The sequence below is a fragment of the Cucumis melo genome, chromosome 8, assembly GCF_025177605.1.
Source record: "Cucumis melo cultivar AY chromosome 8, USDA_Cmelo_AY_1.0, whole genome shotgun sequence".
NCBI classification, from domain to species: Eukaryota; Viridiplantae; Streptophyta; class Magnoliopsida; order Cucurbitales; family Cucurbitaceae; genus Cucumis; species Cucumis melo.
Window position 1 is genome coordinate 5,308,000 of NC_066864.1, and position 13,364 is coordinate 5,321,363.

At 35.7% G+C, this 13,364-nt stretch overlaps 2 protein-coding genes across 4 annotated transcripts; both read right to left on the bottom strand.

The window, feature by feature from the left end:
- Positions 1 to 236: 236 nt before the first annotated feature.
- On the bottom strand, positions 237 to 8,051 carry LOC103484999 (uncharacterized). Of its 3 annotated transcripts, none has more exons than XM_008442424.3 (13): positions 7,771 to 8,042; positions 7,412 to 7,475; positions 6,018 to 6,743; positions 4,583 to 4,720; positions 4,331 to 4,483; positions 4,169 to 4,246; positions 3,945 to 4,037; positions 3,756 to 3,875; positions 3,259 to 3,336; positions 2,019 to 2,198; positions 1,385 to 1,486; positions 1,063 to 1,304; positions 237 to 925 (listed from the first exon to the last, which is right to left on the bottom strand). In XM_008442424.3, exons 1-12 carry the CDS (start codon positions 7,779 to 7,781, stop codon positions 1,071 to 1,073), a joined length of 1,977 nt encoding a protein of 658 aa, XP_008440646.2. In that variant the 5' UTR covers positions 7,782 to 8,042; the 3' UTR covers positions 237 to 925; positions 1,063 to 1,070. The 3 variants fall into 3 exon arrangements, with proteins under 3 accessions (XP_008440646.2, XP_050944837.1, XP_008440645.2); XM_051088880.1 differs by having other exon boundaries at positions 1,040 to 1,304; XM_008442423.3 differs by having other exon boundaries at positions 237 to 1,304; positions 7,771 to 8,051.
- A 2,154-nt stretch (positions 8,052 to 10,205) lies between these two features.
- Positions 10,206 to 13,364, bottom strand: LOC103485000 (short-chain dehydrogenase RED1). The gene is made up of 3 exons (XM_008442425.3): positions 12,922 to 13,364; positions 12,091 to 12,250; positions 10,206 to 10,665 (listed from the first exon to the last, which is right to left on the bottom strand). Exons 1-3 carry the CDS (start codon positions 13,256 to 13,258, stop codon positions 10,311 to 10,313), a joined length of 852 nt encoding a protein of 283 aa, XP_008440647.1. The 5' UTR covers positions 13,259 to 13,364; the 3' UTR covers positions 10,206 to 10,310.

Consider the following 13,364-nt stretch of genomic DNA (forward strand, 5'->3'; position numbering starts at 1 on the left):
TACACATCCACTAGTATTAGTAACTAATTAGATATCAAATAAAAATTATGAGTAATTAACTAACAAAAACTTAAATATTCTAGCACAATTTTATCATATTTCATTTTTATCCCAAAATTATATATATGTATATATATATAAGTAGGTTGTTATAGCACTCTCAGAAGGTTATCTTAGATGAGGATTTTTAGGTAAGGGTGGATTTGACTAAAGATGTTGAACAGAAGCACCATGGATTTATGAAGTCCGAATTTATTGGAAATATCCATAGGTTTCCTACCACATCAAAATTACTGTTAGCAAGCTCCAAAGTTTTTATAACTGAGGTTTCCTAGATCCACTATTTAAACTCCACAACATACTAGACTAGATGCCAAACTCCTGCCTCAAAGGGGCCCTCAAATAGTATCCTATATTAAGAATATTTTCCTCTCCCTAATTTTGAAAAAAGGGTCCGACAAGAATCATCTATTTCTAAGTAACACGATTTCTTCAACAATTTCTAATAGCAGATCTCCGACATGAGAAATGTATATCCTTTGAGAATAACTAATCATAAACATAAGTACTGAAAGCAAAATACTACCGCCAAGGTCCCTTCAGCCAGATCTGGGATAACCACCAAACATGCTTATAATCAAACACGTTAATCAAAAGCAATGCCTGTCGAAGCAAAGTAATAAAAGTGCTTCTCAAGTGAAAACAAAAACCAGGTATTTGCAACTAACCCACTTTGACAAAAGGTTGCAATGTGAGTTTGGCGTAGGCCTGAGAAGTGCCCGAATGGCTCCAGTTGCTGTTCTTGGCGCTGCAGCAGAAGTAAAATCTGTTCTTACAAAAATTTTTATTAAGGTCATACAGAAAGAATGTTGCTATCCAAGAATCTGCGTTCCTGTTGCTTGAAAACTCGTGATCTTTTCGTTCCCTGGGTAAACATAGAATTTTAGATGCTCTATAGATAGAACCTTCAACTAAGAGGTGCGACGTGAAGGTAATAAATATGTACTACCCAAAAACCACACAACCCGTGCCTGCATACCGGAGACAGAGATGGCAAATTACTTGAGTTGTTAAGTAAGGCTTATTGATGAGGCATATAGTTGAAGCAGGGTCAGGGCTTGCTCCGTAATGGCTCGATTTCTTGCTTGTCTTACCCAATCATGAACTACCTCTTCTGCTTTTGTGCCTTTAACACCTTCTTCAAGAGAATGTGCTGCTTCAGCCAAGTTTCCTTCAGCCAGGCAGGACTCCACTTGGTTGATGATAGATTCAATCCCAGTACCAGATTGGTCGGCCTCCTTCACCTAAAGAAGTTCGAGGAAATTTCAGAAACTACAGCAATAGGGGAGAGTAAATGGGAGATTTAAAGTTCTCTCTAATTTACCTTAAGCCAGGATGCTACACGAGCTAAAGAATGCGCCAAGATGCCACCACCGCCTGGTGGGATCAGGCTCAAGTGCCGTAACGGTGCTTTTAATGCATCAAACTGCATGGAAGGAGATGAATAAGTTATAAGCCAGATACTTTCACATGAAAGATGAACTAGACTATTATCAAATAGTCAATATTGTACAACAATATTCCACAACCAGTTGGATTTGATAAAATCAAAGAATTACGGTTTGAACACTCGATACATTTTTTGGGGGGGAAGAACAAAGGTAAAAGATAATATCCGATTTCCTCCCCATATAGTAATCCATGTTGACAGGTATGGTTGAAAGTAGTAAGAATTTCTTCAAAATCAACAACATTGCTATTCAAGAACTAAGTTTTTTCTTTAATTGCCTTTTCTCGTACTTCCAGGTTCCATCTGACCTACTCCAAACTTACACAGCTATTCAATCACGTTTTCACTAAACTTTTGTTTTTAAAAAAACGAATAATAACTCTTAAACCCAATGCCAAACAGCCCCATGGTTTTCCAGTAAAGGAAATGATACTGATTATAATTAGGTAATCTTTTGAGAGAGTAGTATGCTACAATTTGTCTTCAAACCAGGGAGAACTTAATGTACCTTTTGTGTCATCTGTAACAATGTATCTGAGCCATGATTCAATATTTCTTTAGGAATGGATGAAAGGATCAGCTCTAAGTTAGAATCTTTGTCAACGCCTTGAAGATTAACACGTAATGCTTCTATTTCAGCCTGGATTGGTAACCCTTTTGAAAGAGCATCTTCAAGTGCCAGTGCCCCCTATAAGATCGATGACTTATAGTTGATTAAACACTTCAAGATAAATTGGGTTGGCTGTGCGCAAGTAAAATATAAAAAAGAAAAAATATGATTTACAACCATGAAAGTTCCTGAGACACCTTGTACTTGAGCATAATGCTCGTTGATGGATTTATACATATACAAACTTTCTTGACCAATGAAATACAAAAGAAAGGATTTAAAAATCCTCAGAAAATGCTAAGAAGTTTATAAAAAATACTCTAGTGCAGAGTCAAGGGAAGATTTAGAGAATTTCCCTCACTCTTAAGTACAATTCTCTCACAAGATGACCAAGCAAAAACGTACCTCCCTGGCACTTTCTTACTTACTTACAGACTATATATTCCTCAAACCAAAGCTCACTCTCACTATATTCTCAGGGGCCCATCCCCCTAACTAACTAATAACAATTTAATATTCCTCACTTCCCTTCCTCAATGGCCTACACGTATACACATGCTTAATAGGGGTCTATCATAAACTCATAGTCGGCACAAATAACCAAAAGAGGCTAATTACAGAAACCTCGACTAAGGAATCTCCAATTGAATCTTACACGCTAGCACATCCACCCTTGACAAAAGGAGAGAATGAGATTATCCAAGCAAGAATACTATGACAGGCAATTTTACGGTGTCAACCTGTCTTCAGTCTAAGAACAAGCTCAGACCTTATTTTCAAAAGGAGCCTCACAAAACGTAATTAAAAAAAAAGGAAAAGAAATACCGTTTCTAAATTTCAGCGTACCCCCTAATGTTATGTTTTCATGGAAACTTACTGGTTTCAAACTTTCTAGAATGCCTACAAATATGTATGTTGTTGTGGAGACCTAGAACTATTTTAACCTGGAAATTTTTAAACATAGTTTAATCCCAATGTTCATCAGTTTCCTTGTTCACATGCAAATGATGTAAATCTGATAGATGCACGCACCAGTATGTAGGTGGACAAATTTTTCTCCAAAAGTAAGTTTAACTTCAGTTTCTTCTATACTACAAGTAAGAAATGAAAACATCAATAGGTAGAAGTGTGAATTTACCAATGCAAGTTTCTGAGCAGAGTGACTTTGACGAGCTTCTTCAGACCTTGCATAGAATGCCATGCAAAGGGCGTTAATCTGCAAAAAGAAGTTCCAAACATAAACAGATTTTTGGTGGTAGATTGATTGCCTGGATCCAGGCCAAAAAACATGGAGCTATATTGGAACATGCACATCATTGACAAGAAAATGAACTATTTTAGCAACAAAAAAATTGCCACATTGATGTACAGTTGACGTGTTTCTTCATTATAGTGTAAAATTTTCATCAAGCAATGTCCATAAAATCGGTAAGCATCTTCCATCCTATGAAGAAAAACTTCCCCCTCAATGGTGAGATCGTACATGAAGGGCTAAACTTTTTTTTTTTTTCTTGTTATGAATGTCATTTTTTAAGGAGGCACGTTAGGTCCTAATTTTATCTATAACTTCCACTTCTCGGATATGCATGGTGTTTTGAGCTCAGGTAAATCAATAACTTGTGCTATATTGCTTACATGAAGGTTTGCCTCAGCCATCTTTTCTATCTGAGCGGCCTTCTCACTTGCAATTGCTGCAGCTAACTCTGCTTTTGCCAGATCTTCAAGTTTTCTCAACTTCGATCCTAACTCATTTTCCTGCAATGAAATCATTTTCAAAAAGGATCAGCAACTTGAGCTTGTTTGTCATTTAAGAAACACTCCCACCTTCTGTTCAAGTTCCTTCTGAAATTTTTCTTCCAATTTCTCTTGTAGTGACATCAGAGCAGCAGCTGCTTTTGTTTTCTCTCGTTTTAACTCCTGAAAATGATTAAAATCCCAAGAAGCCAATTATAAGAATGAGAGAAACACAATAACAGTGTACAGATGTACGCTCTCTGTTCAGGTGATATATCTATAAGAGACTCCACGTGTGTAATTCAAAAATTAACCTTGTCCAACATAGCAGCCTTTTCTGCATGCATAACTTCCTTAACCCGAGCATCCCTCAATGCTTCATCCAATTTGTTCTGTATAGAACAGAAACATGAATCACAGTTAATAATAGTCGCATTCCATAAAAATTACAAACATTACACGTATTAGATCCATACCCTCAGTGCCATCTTTTCATCAGCAAAACGACGATAATCCAGCTCAGCTTGCCGCTTTTCAGCAGCATGAATAGCTTGTAAGAAATCAATGACCAATTTCCCATCCTTGGATATGTAGCCATCATTCAACTCCTCAATTTCAGCAATTAAAGCCTGGCATCTTGGAAACAAAACTTTAGATCTTGTCTAAGACTCGTTTACTCAATTACAGAAAAATGGACATCCATCAAGAAGAAGGAAAAAGAAAATGACCTCTCTTTCTTTGGAAAACTTGTTAGTTTCATCTTTGCTTCCACCACCCAAGGAAGTCATGCCAGCCTCACCCTTCAAATGGTAGGCCTCGAGAAGAGAACTTGGCTCCCCTGTATCTTCACTTGTATCATTCAACTCCTGGATAGAATACGAGCAGAGGCAGATTCACTTTAAGTTACACATCTTTACTAGAAATGAAGATATTTGGACAAGAGATTAATATATTTAAGAAACAAAAGTTCAAAGATGATATCCTGTGAATTTAGAATGTTTAATTCTAATGAACCAATCATCCTCATCAACCTTCATTTCTGGGCCGAATACTATTAGGCATGGGATTCTAGGTACCTGGTATTTTTTCTTACTTGCCTCCTTTAATAAACGTTTGTACAGTAATCCTTTTCTGACACTGGAGTGGATGAATAATAAGTTGAAATAGACCAAATAGGTTCATCTGCTGTATGATGAGAGGCTAGTACACCCTATGCAATATTTACAAATTTTTAACCTTCTTATTAATCCATAAGGCTTATAGACCTATAATCTGTTCTCTCCTTCTGCAAAGTCTTCATCATATTTGAGAAGAGTCTTAATCATGAGAGACGATGACTTGGATTTGCCACTATCTTGCTAACACATGTTTCAGTTTCACCCACGTATCAAAGATAAGGGGGTTTGGACATTTGATTGTTCCAGTGTCTTTCTCTTGTGAGCTGGTCTCTGGAAGATTACACACTTACACTCATGAAGAAAACTAAATTTTTGCATGCTCGGTGGCTGGTGGTTTATAGGAGGATTAATCCCATGCATTTCTACACAGGTGTTCCTATTTTACCAGTTATCCTCTGTGGTACATTCTTTAATTGAAGATTAAGAGGATCAACACATTTTTTTTACTTTTCCCTTTTCCCATAATGATCTGGTTTGGGTTTTGCAATTGTTTGCCATTATTTTAGCCCCATCTTGTAATTTTCATTCTATGATTGAAGAAGTTTTAGTAGATCCTTCAATTCAGGAAAGAGAAATAGACAATCGTGGTGGGCAGGTTCTTAATCATCTTAAGATATATTTGGTAGAGAGAAACGTGAGGGTGTTTCAATTAAGGGTCCTCACTCCTCAGATAAAGTGTGGCCAGACTCAAAATTAAGTTCCCCCTGGAGGATTTTTTGTAGGAACATTTTTAATGATTTTCCTCTCATTTCGATTACCAATAATTATACCAATTTTTTCTAACTGTTTTCCTTCTCATAACCCTTTTATCTTGGCGTGGAATTTTTTATAAACGGCATCTGTTTACTTTCTTCCCTGCCTTTTAATATAAGCCGGTTCACTATTAAAAAGAATTTGCATTGAGCACGTGCATTGTATTGTATAACTGAAACCTTCAAGCTACCATTACATCAACATTTGATCTGAATGGATAAATTGAAGTTACCTTCAGTTTTTCTTCTGCAATTGTATCTTCTTGTGGTGGTATTCTGATATCAACCTGTGCGGGTTCTGCATCTGTCTTGCTAGATATTGGTGAAGTTTGAACTTCATCGTGAGGCCAATCCCTAGTACTCAACTCTGTGCTTTGCATGTTCAAGTTTTCATCTGTAGATGTTTTAGATCCAAGATTCTCATCCTCTATTTGACTGCCACTTTGAGTAAATTCTGGCAAGTTTTCCTCCTCAATTTTTTCATGTGGCAGTGTCCTGGAACTGTCTTCAAACTGACTATCATCTTTCTCTTTGCCCCAAGCATCAAGATGAGAAAGGTGGGCATCTGTCCCAGCTTTCTGGTCAGTGGACTCCACAATGGGATTTGAGCTCTCAGTTTCTTCTCTAACACTATCTGATTTTTCAGTTTCTTCACTACTCGGTAAATCAAATTTCTGCACCACCAAAGGTTGGACATTGTCGGAATCACTTTTCTGAACTGTCTTAGTTGACTCTACAGAAGGATTCTGCTCTATATCAACAGTTCGTTGGTCTAGATAGCCAGCTTGGTAAGCTGCAAAAACTGCAGCACCAATAACAACACTGCCGAAGACAACTTTTGGGATGGAATTTCCAGAATCAGGTGGCACATTTGTAGGTTGTGGTTTCAGATTTTGTTTGGGCGCAGATGAAAATTCCCTTCTCGTAGAAATACATGGGGGTGTATGCCAACATTGCACCTGCAACAAAAACCTGCCAAAGAATCAGAAAATATTTGAACAAGTACACCATCAAACCACAAAAAATATCAGGATTACGTAGTTTGGTCCCGTGCCAATATATTTTATTATAGACTACACACTCCATTCGTCCTCCCATTTCATTTGTCTCACAGCTTTTGGGCACAGTAAACATTATCATAAGAATAGAAACGTATTAATGGGTTTAACATTTCTTAACACTGTCAATTAATTACAACAGCAGAAGAAAGAATGGTATAAATAGCAAGTTCGTGTATATTATATGAGAAGGCTTCATGTAGTCAGTTAATAAAAACAGCACGACTGCACCACAAGCACGTTGTAGGCAGATGAAAACTAGATGCATGTAAATGCTCGCAAGTCAAAAATAAATTTCCAAACATTTGTTTTGCAGATTCTCGTACTAGCAAGAAAGAATAGCACAAATAGCAACTTAGTGTATGTTAAAAGATCCCAATGTTGTACGTTTCCACCCAACTGCATCCACAATAACATATATGAAAAACCAAGCATGTGGATTTATATGCTTATAAGTCGAATACACACTTCTCCAAATATCTGTTTGTAAATTATCTCAGCGTTTGGATTGTACAACACAAATTCTGATCGAAAAAATGGGAAAGTCTTATGTGCGAAATTTTACTTGCCTGGGGTGAACTCTGCCTCGGAGTCCTTCCAACAGATTGACGAGATGATAATTTCAGAATTGACCTGCAGACAATAATGCGACAAAAATACCATCTATAAGCATCGCCCGCTGTAACCGAACCAAGCGAGATCCAAATTCATACATAACATGGCCATTAAAATTAATTATCATTTGTTAGTAGCAAATTCCTATTGCTGAGAATGCCAATTTAACCCTCGGGGGATTAAATAATAAGAATCTGCCAATCTTCAACCATTCAAGAAAACACTGCACTCGAAATGACTAATTAACAAAGAACATTAACATCACGAGCAGTTTAAAACATAGCTCAAACATAGTTCAAGAGCATTTCCGTACCTTCGCCACATAGCGTAGAGGTATTCAGTGAAAACGGCGAGCGACGAAGACGTTTGAGCGAATAACCAAGAAAGCGATTAAATGTATCTTGCGCAGTCGGTAGTGGAAAGTCCGGCCTGGTAGGAGGGTGGAGCTACGGGTTCGAAAAAATCAAATCAACGATCAGTTTACCGGAGGGAGATCGCCGGAGACGAAGGAAAACATCCGATGACACCGGAATTTTACCGCCTAATTAGATGTGTCCGACTATCCGCCCGTGTTGCGGTAAGGAATTCTTCAGCGAGTTGCAATAGATTCTACAAGGCCCATTTATAGACTTGGGCCTTGGGCCCAATAGATTTGTAGGAGGCTGATGAGCTGGGCTGAATTTGGGTTTTAGATTTGTGTGAATTCGATTTGGATTTGGATTTTAGGAATTGGATAGTTCCAATCGTAGCAAAGTCTATCGGTTATAGAGTTCTATTGATGATAAACTCTTATGGTTTACCAACATTTGCTACATGGTCTATCAGTGATAGACTCCTATCATTGACAGATTTTGCTATATTTGCATTTTTTTTTAAATGTTGTTATATACTTAATTATTTTGAATATAATTGCTATATTTACAACTAGGTACCGGTGATAGACTCTTATCATTGATAGATTTTGACAGATTTTGCTATATTTGCAATTTTTTTAAAATATTGCTACATACTTAATAATTATTCTAAAAACTGCTACATATTATAATTACCCTTTAGGAATTTGTTTCATCCAAAACCACTTTTAGGAATTGACCAAGGTTATATGACTCCATTATAATTGATGTCCTGATGTGGTGGGGAAATATAAGTACCTTCCTAGGTGTTAACCCAAACTGCCCAACAAGACGTCACTTGCCATGGATGATGAAGGTTAAAAATAGGATGAATTGAATCATAAGCATACATAAGTTGAACATATCATGTCGAGGGTATTGATTAATGAGAAAATATTTGGACATAAGGTTATTGGAGATCGTGACACAAGTAGATTTCGTGCTCTAACCTACTCTCAAGTCCATTGCGATTCTAAAGTGTGACTTGGTCAATATGACTTTTTTTTTTTTGTTTTTTTTGTTTTTTAAATTGAAGTCAACAACATGGATGAGCTAGTTTTTGTGCAACAACAAATACAACCTTTCTTTGTTTTTTTTAATCTCAATTGAAGCAAGTAATCTTTTATGATATAACATATGTGTAGATTTGTTTAAGAAACAAACAAAAAATTTGTTGGAAAAAAAAAACTAAAAGACATTGTATTTTCTTCAACTCAAAGTTTTCCGACTAATAATATTGTTGTTGCTAGTTAGGTTCTTCCCACCGCAAGAACTGATAATTGAATTTGATATTTGTAAAAAAAAACGTTGAGATAATTATTCTATGATAGTATTTTAAGTGGATTGAAACTTTGTCAAGTTATTCTTAAACCTGACGAATAAAAATATTTATAAAATATAACAAAATATTATAGTTCGTAAGCAATGTACTAAATAAAATGTGATATTTTGCTATATTTTTAAATATTTCTGTTAGTTACAAATAATTTTTCTTTTCTAAGAATAAAAGTTAATAAAAATAAAATGATTAAATATTTTTCTCAAAGAATATTTAAAATAATTTCAAAACCTTTAAAAATATTTGTCCATTGCCCATGTGTTCAGTTAAGTTATAATCGACTTTATTTCTCTTTAAAAGTCAAAGATTTACTTCCTCATTCCACTAAAGTTGAAAATATATGAAACATCATATATATATATATATATGTGTGTGTGAAATGGTTAAATTGCCAAAAATATTTACAAACATGACAAAATTTAATAGTTTATCGATGAATAATAGGCACTCATTGACATTTATTAGGTAGATGATAATAGCGTATCAATATGTTCCTATATTAAGAAAAGTTTTGGTTTATATGACTTTATTTGAAAACGTTATATATAATATAAGCACCCAAGTTGACTGAGACATGTTCACAGGTGGAGTGGTAGGGGCCATGTCACATGGGATGAACAAAGAGGCATCCCAATTTTAAAAGAGTAGGAACGAACCATGTCATGTCACATAAAGCATTACTTTCTTTTTTTCTTATAATATTTTGTTTCTTTCTTTCTTTCTTTTTTTTTTAGTTTAAAAGAGATATTTTGGATAAAATCCCTCAAAAGTGCTATCTAATTTATTTCACATCATATCCAAAAACTCCATTATTAGTTTTCAAAACACAAACACAATTATCAAAATGTTTCTAAACATATAGAAATGATCTGCTAATATGTCTTTATACTAAAAATAATTTTGAATATTACTCAGGTTGTCTCCAATGGGTGATTTTTTTGGACACACATATTTCAAAATCCTTCAATTTAGAAATACGAACACTTTCTTAGAGCTAGAGATGCATCAATCAAAGACTAATCTTGTAATTTTCTAATTCTTTATTACAAAATGACCATAATTTTCACCAAATATAAAATCAATTCGAATCAGATTCACCTCTATCTCACCATATACACACAACTATTTTTTGCTATTCAAAAATCGTTTAGAGAGAAATTCTACAATTAAGTCCTTGAGGAAGATCGGCAAATGGTACATAACAGCCATGAGGGTGGAATAGCCTCCATAAGAGAACCAAGGAGATGGCTTCGTTTTAAGAATGGCGGCGACCGTCTTCTTGGCAAACTCGGCAGTAGGGGTGGCTTTAGGGCCTTGCGAGGCATTGGCTCTGGCTAAAATTGCAGCTTCAAAGGGCTTGAATAGCTTCAACTCGGGCATCTGATTAAAGCCGGCAATGGCAGAGTTGCCAATGTTTGATTTAATGGCTCCTGGGACAACGTTGATAACGTCGATTCCAAAGGGCTTGAGCTCCATCCTTTAATGTTGGAAATATCGATCAAGTCAACTAACATCACCGTGTGAAATAAATGTGCAAATTAAATGAAGTATGTCAGCAAATTGAATTGGATATTCATTGCGATTATTCAAGTTTCTATCGTGGCCCCCTAAAAAGCAAAAATAAAAGAGAGTTTTAGATTTTGGACTTTAATGTCTTGGAATAACTTTTCTAAGTATCGAAAGAAAAAAGGTATTTTGGACGGGGTACGTGCGCTAAAGAGTTGGGAGTGACAATAGAGAAGTGTGGAATTGTGAACATTCCTCTTTATTTAAACCAAAGAATTTATAGGTTTTATGACGAAGAAACATCAATAACTCTGTACATTATACTCCCAGCAGTTAACAATTTCCTAATTTTCATAACTCACAACTCCACTCTTGGCCTCAAACATCATCTTATAAAGTAATTTCAAACAAACTTTCATAAAGAAGTTGTCTTGAAACAACAATAAGTAACCCATAAAAATAAACCATTGACTTGTGTGGGTTGTTTCTGTTTCTACAGTTCTACTTTAGTGCATTGTAACTTAATATATTCTATACATATCTTTGAGCTGCTAAAAAGAAACACCAGAAACTCAATAGGACCCCGGCACGTATTTTTCTGATATGAATACTCGATTTAAACTTTAAGCATAAAGGTCTCAAACCCACTACATAATCAAACCAGCAAAAACATCAAAATTTTCAAATCCAACTAAAAAATTATTCAAAGATAGATAAACAAAGTGGAATGAAAATATGCTCATCCACTCACAAGAATGGCTACAAGAATCGGAACTCAAATCCATAGAAACATTAATTTAATTCCTTGATTTAAGGTAAGAATTGCGTGGAAAGTCAAACTCCACCAACGAGCTTATTTGAATTTTAGTTCTTTATTTTTTAAAATTAATATTTGTAAACCCTATTTTCACCTCTAATTTTATTCCTATCTCGTTCTTAAAAAATCTAAGCCACTCAAAAACCAAAAATATAGTTTTAAAGTATGTTCCAAAACTATTTAGTTCTTATTGTTTTTGGTCCTCGAACATCGGATTTGTTATTTTAACAACTTCCCTATCATGCTATTTATCAAGGAAGACTAGATTTTCTTAGTCAAGTTTCAAATTGCAAAACTATCTTTCTTTACTTTTCAAAGGTCTTGGTTTTTTGAAGGATAACAAAACAAAAAAGACCAATAGATGGAAAGTAGAGTTTGTAAACTTAATTTTTGAAAAGCAATTTGCTATCAAATAAAAAGACTAGCGAGGTCCAAATTAACTTAATAAACTATCACTATCGAGGGTCTGGAAGATCGAGATAATTAACTAAGGCAAGGCAAAACATTTCGAGCAAGATCAGGAACAAAAAACAATTGTTAATTATACCACCGATGAGAATCAGAGAGGTATATACGAACCTCAGACAGTCAGAAATGGAATGAATAGCAGCTTTGGATGCGGTATAAGCACCAGCCCATGGAAGAGGCGCCAATACGGTGACACTTCCCAAATTCACAATCTTCCCCTTTCTTCGTGATGCCATGTGAGGAACCACGGTTTGAATCAATCTCATAGTCCCTGCAAATAAATATTAATTTAGCATAATACAATAGTCCACCCCTTTCCATATTGGAGTGTTCATGTTCAAATGTTCCCCACCTCTAACTCTGCTTTCTACATTTCACAGTACCAAACAACAGCAATCTTGTTTCTAACTAGTAGCGGATCCAAAAATTTGATTGACAGAATAATCTAGAAAAAAATGTAACTAGTAGTGTGGAACCCAGTTTTACTGTTGGGCTAACTTCAATTTGGTATTATTTCAGTTTTATATATATATATATATATATATATATATATATATATATATATATATATATATATAATATAAACAGCATACAGTTGAGGGGAATCAAAGCTCTTGGGCCTATGCTAAATCTGCTGGTGTTTTGAAGGCATGCAATTACATGCAGCAGCAAAAGCTGATGAACACAGTAGAGCAGAAGATAAAGATGATAAAGCCTTCAGCGTTTGTTTCTAACCAAACACTGGATCAAATTTTAATCACAAAACAATATCCAACACCTCGAATCCATTCGAAATCTAAATAAGGGGCTCAGTCAATTCAAAGTTTCTAATCCCTAGTTTCGATATCATTCGATTCTCAAGGAGGAAAAATGAAATGGCAAATCTGAATTAAAATAAAATTAACTTCACTGATGGATAATTTGTTAGAGACCGAAGCTCACCGAAAACATTGGTATTGAAGGCGTTCTGCATAGCGGAAAGATGAACCTCGGCAATAGGGCCAATACATTGAACGCCAGCGTTGTTCACCAAAATATCGATTCGACCGAATTTTTCGATAACAAGAGACGTTAATCGCTCGACGCTTTGGTCGGACAGGACATCGAGTTCTTGTAAGAAAAACCTGGGATCGTGCTCCAGATCCGCCATTGAGGAGCGGGACCTGCTGGTTGCAACTACCAAACAGCCCTGATCGGCGAAGGCTAGGGCGAGGGAGTGGCCTATGCCTCCGTCGGAACAGCCGGAGATGACAACCACTTCTTTCCCGGCGAATTCCATATCCTTTTTATCTTCGTGAAAAATGAACGAACCTTACGCCCTCCTCCAGATTAAACCGCTGCATAGATCGGAGATTGGAGTGTTGGGTAGCTCAAGTACATCAATA

Coding starts and splice junctions, on each gene's coding strand:
- LOC103484999 (XM_008442423.3), bottom strand. Junction 3,337..3,755: donor TGGCTGAGGCAAACCTTCAT/GTAAGCAATATA, acceptor TTCTTTTTGCAG/ATTAACGCCCTTTGCATGGC. Junction 2,199..3,258: donor CTGCTCAGAAACTTGCATTG/GTAAATTCACAC, acceptor TCGATCTTATAG/GGGGCACTGGCACTTGAAGA.
- LOC103485000 (XM_008442425.3), bottom strand. CDS start 13,258: ATGGAATTCGCCGGGAAAGAAGTGGTTGTCATCTCCGGCTGTTCCGAC. Junction 12,251..12,921: donor CTTCAATACCAATGTTTTCG/GTGAGCTTCGGT, acceptor ATTTATTTGCAG/GGACTATGAGATTGATTCAA. Junction 10,666..12,090: donor TCCATTTCTGACTGTCTGAG/GTTCGTATATAC, acceptor CCAACATTAAAG/GATGGAGCTCAAGCCCTTTG.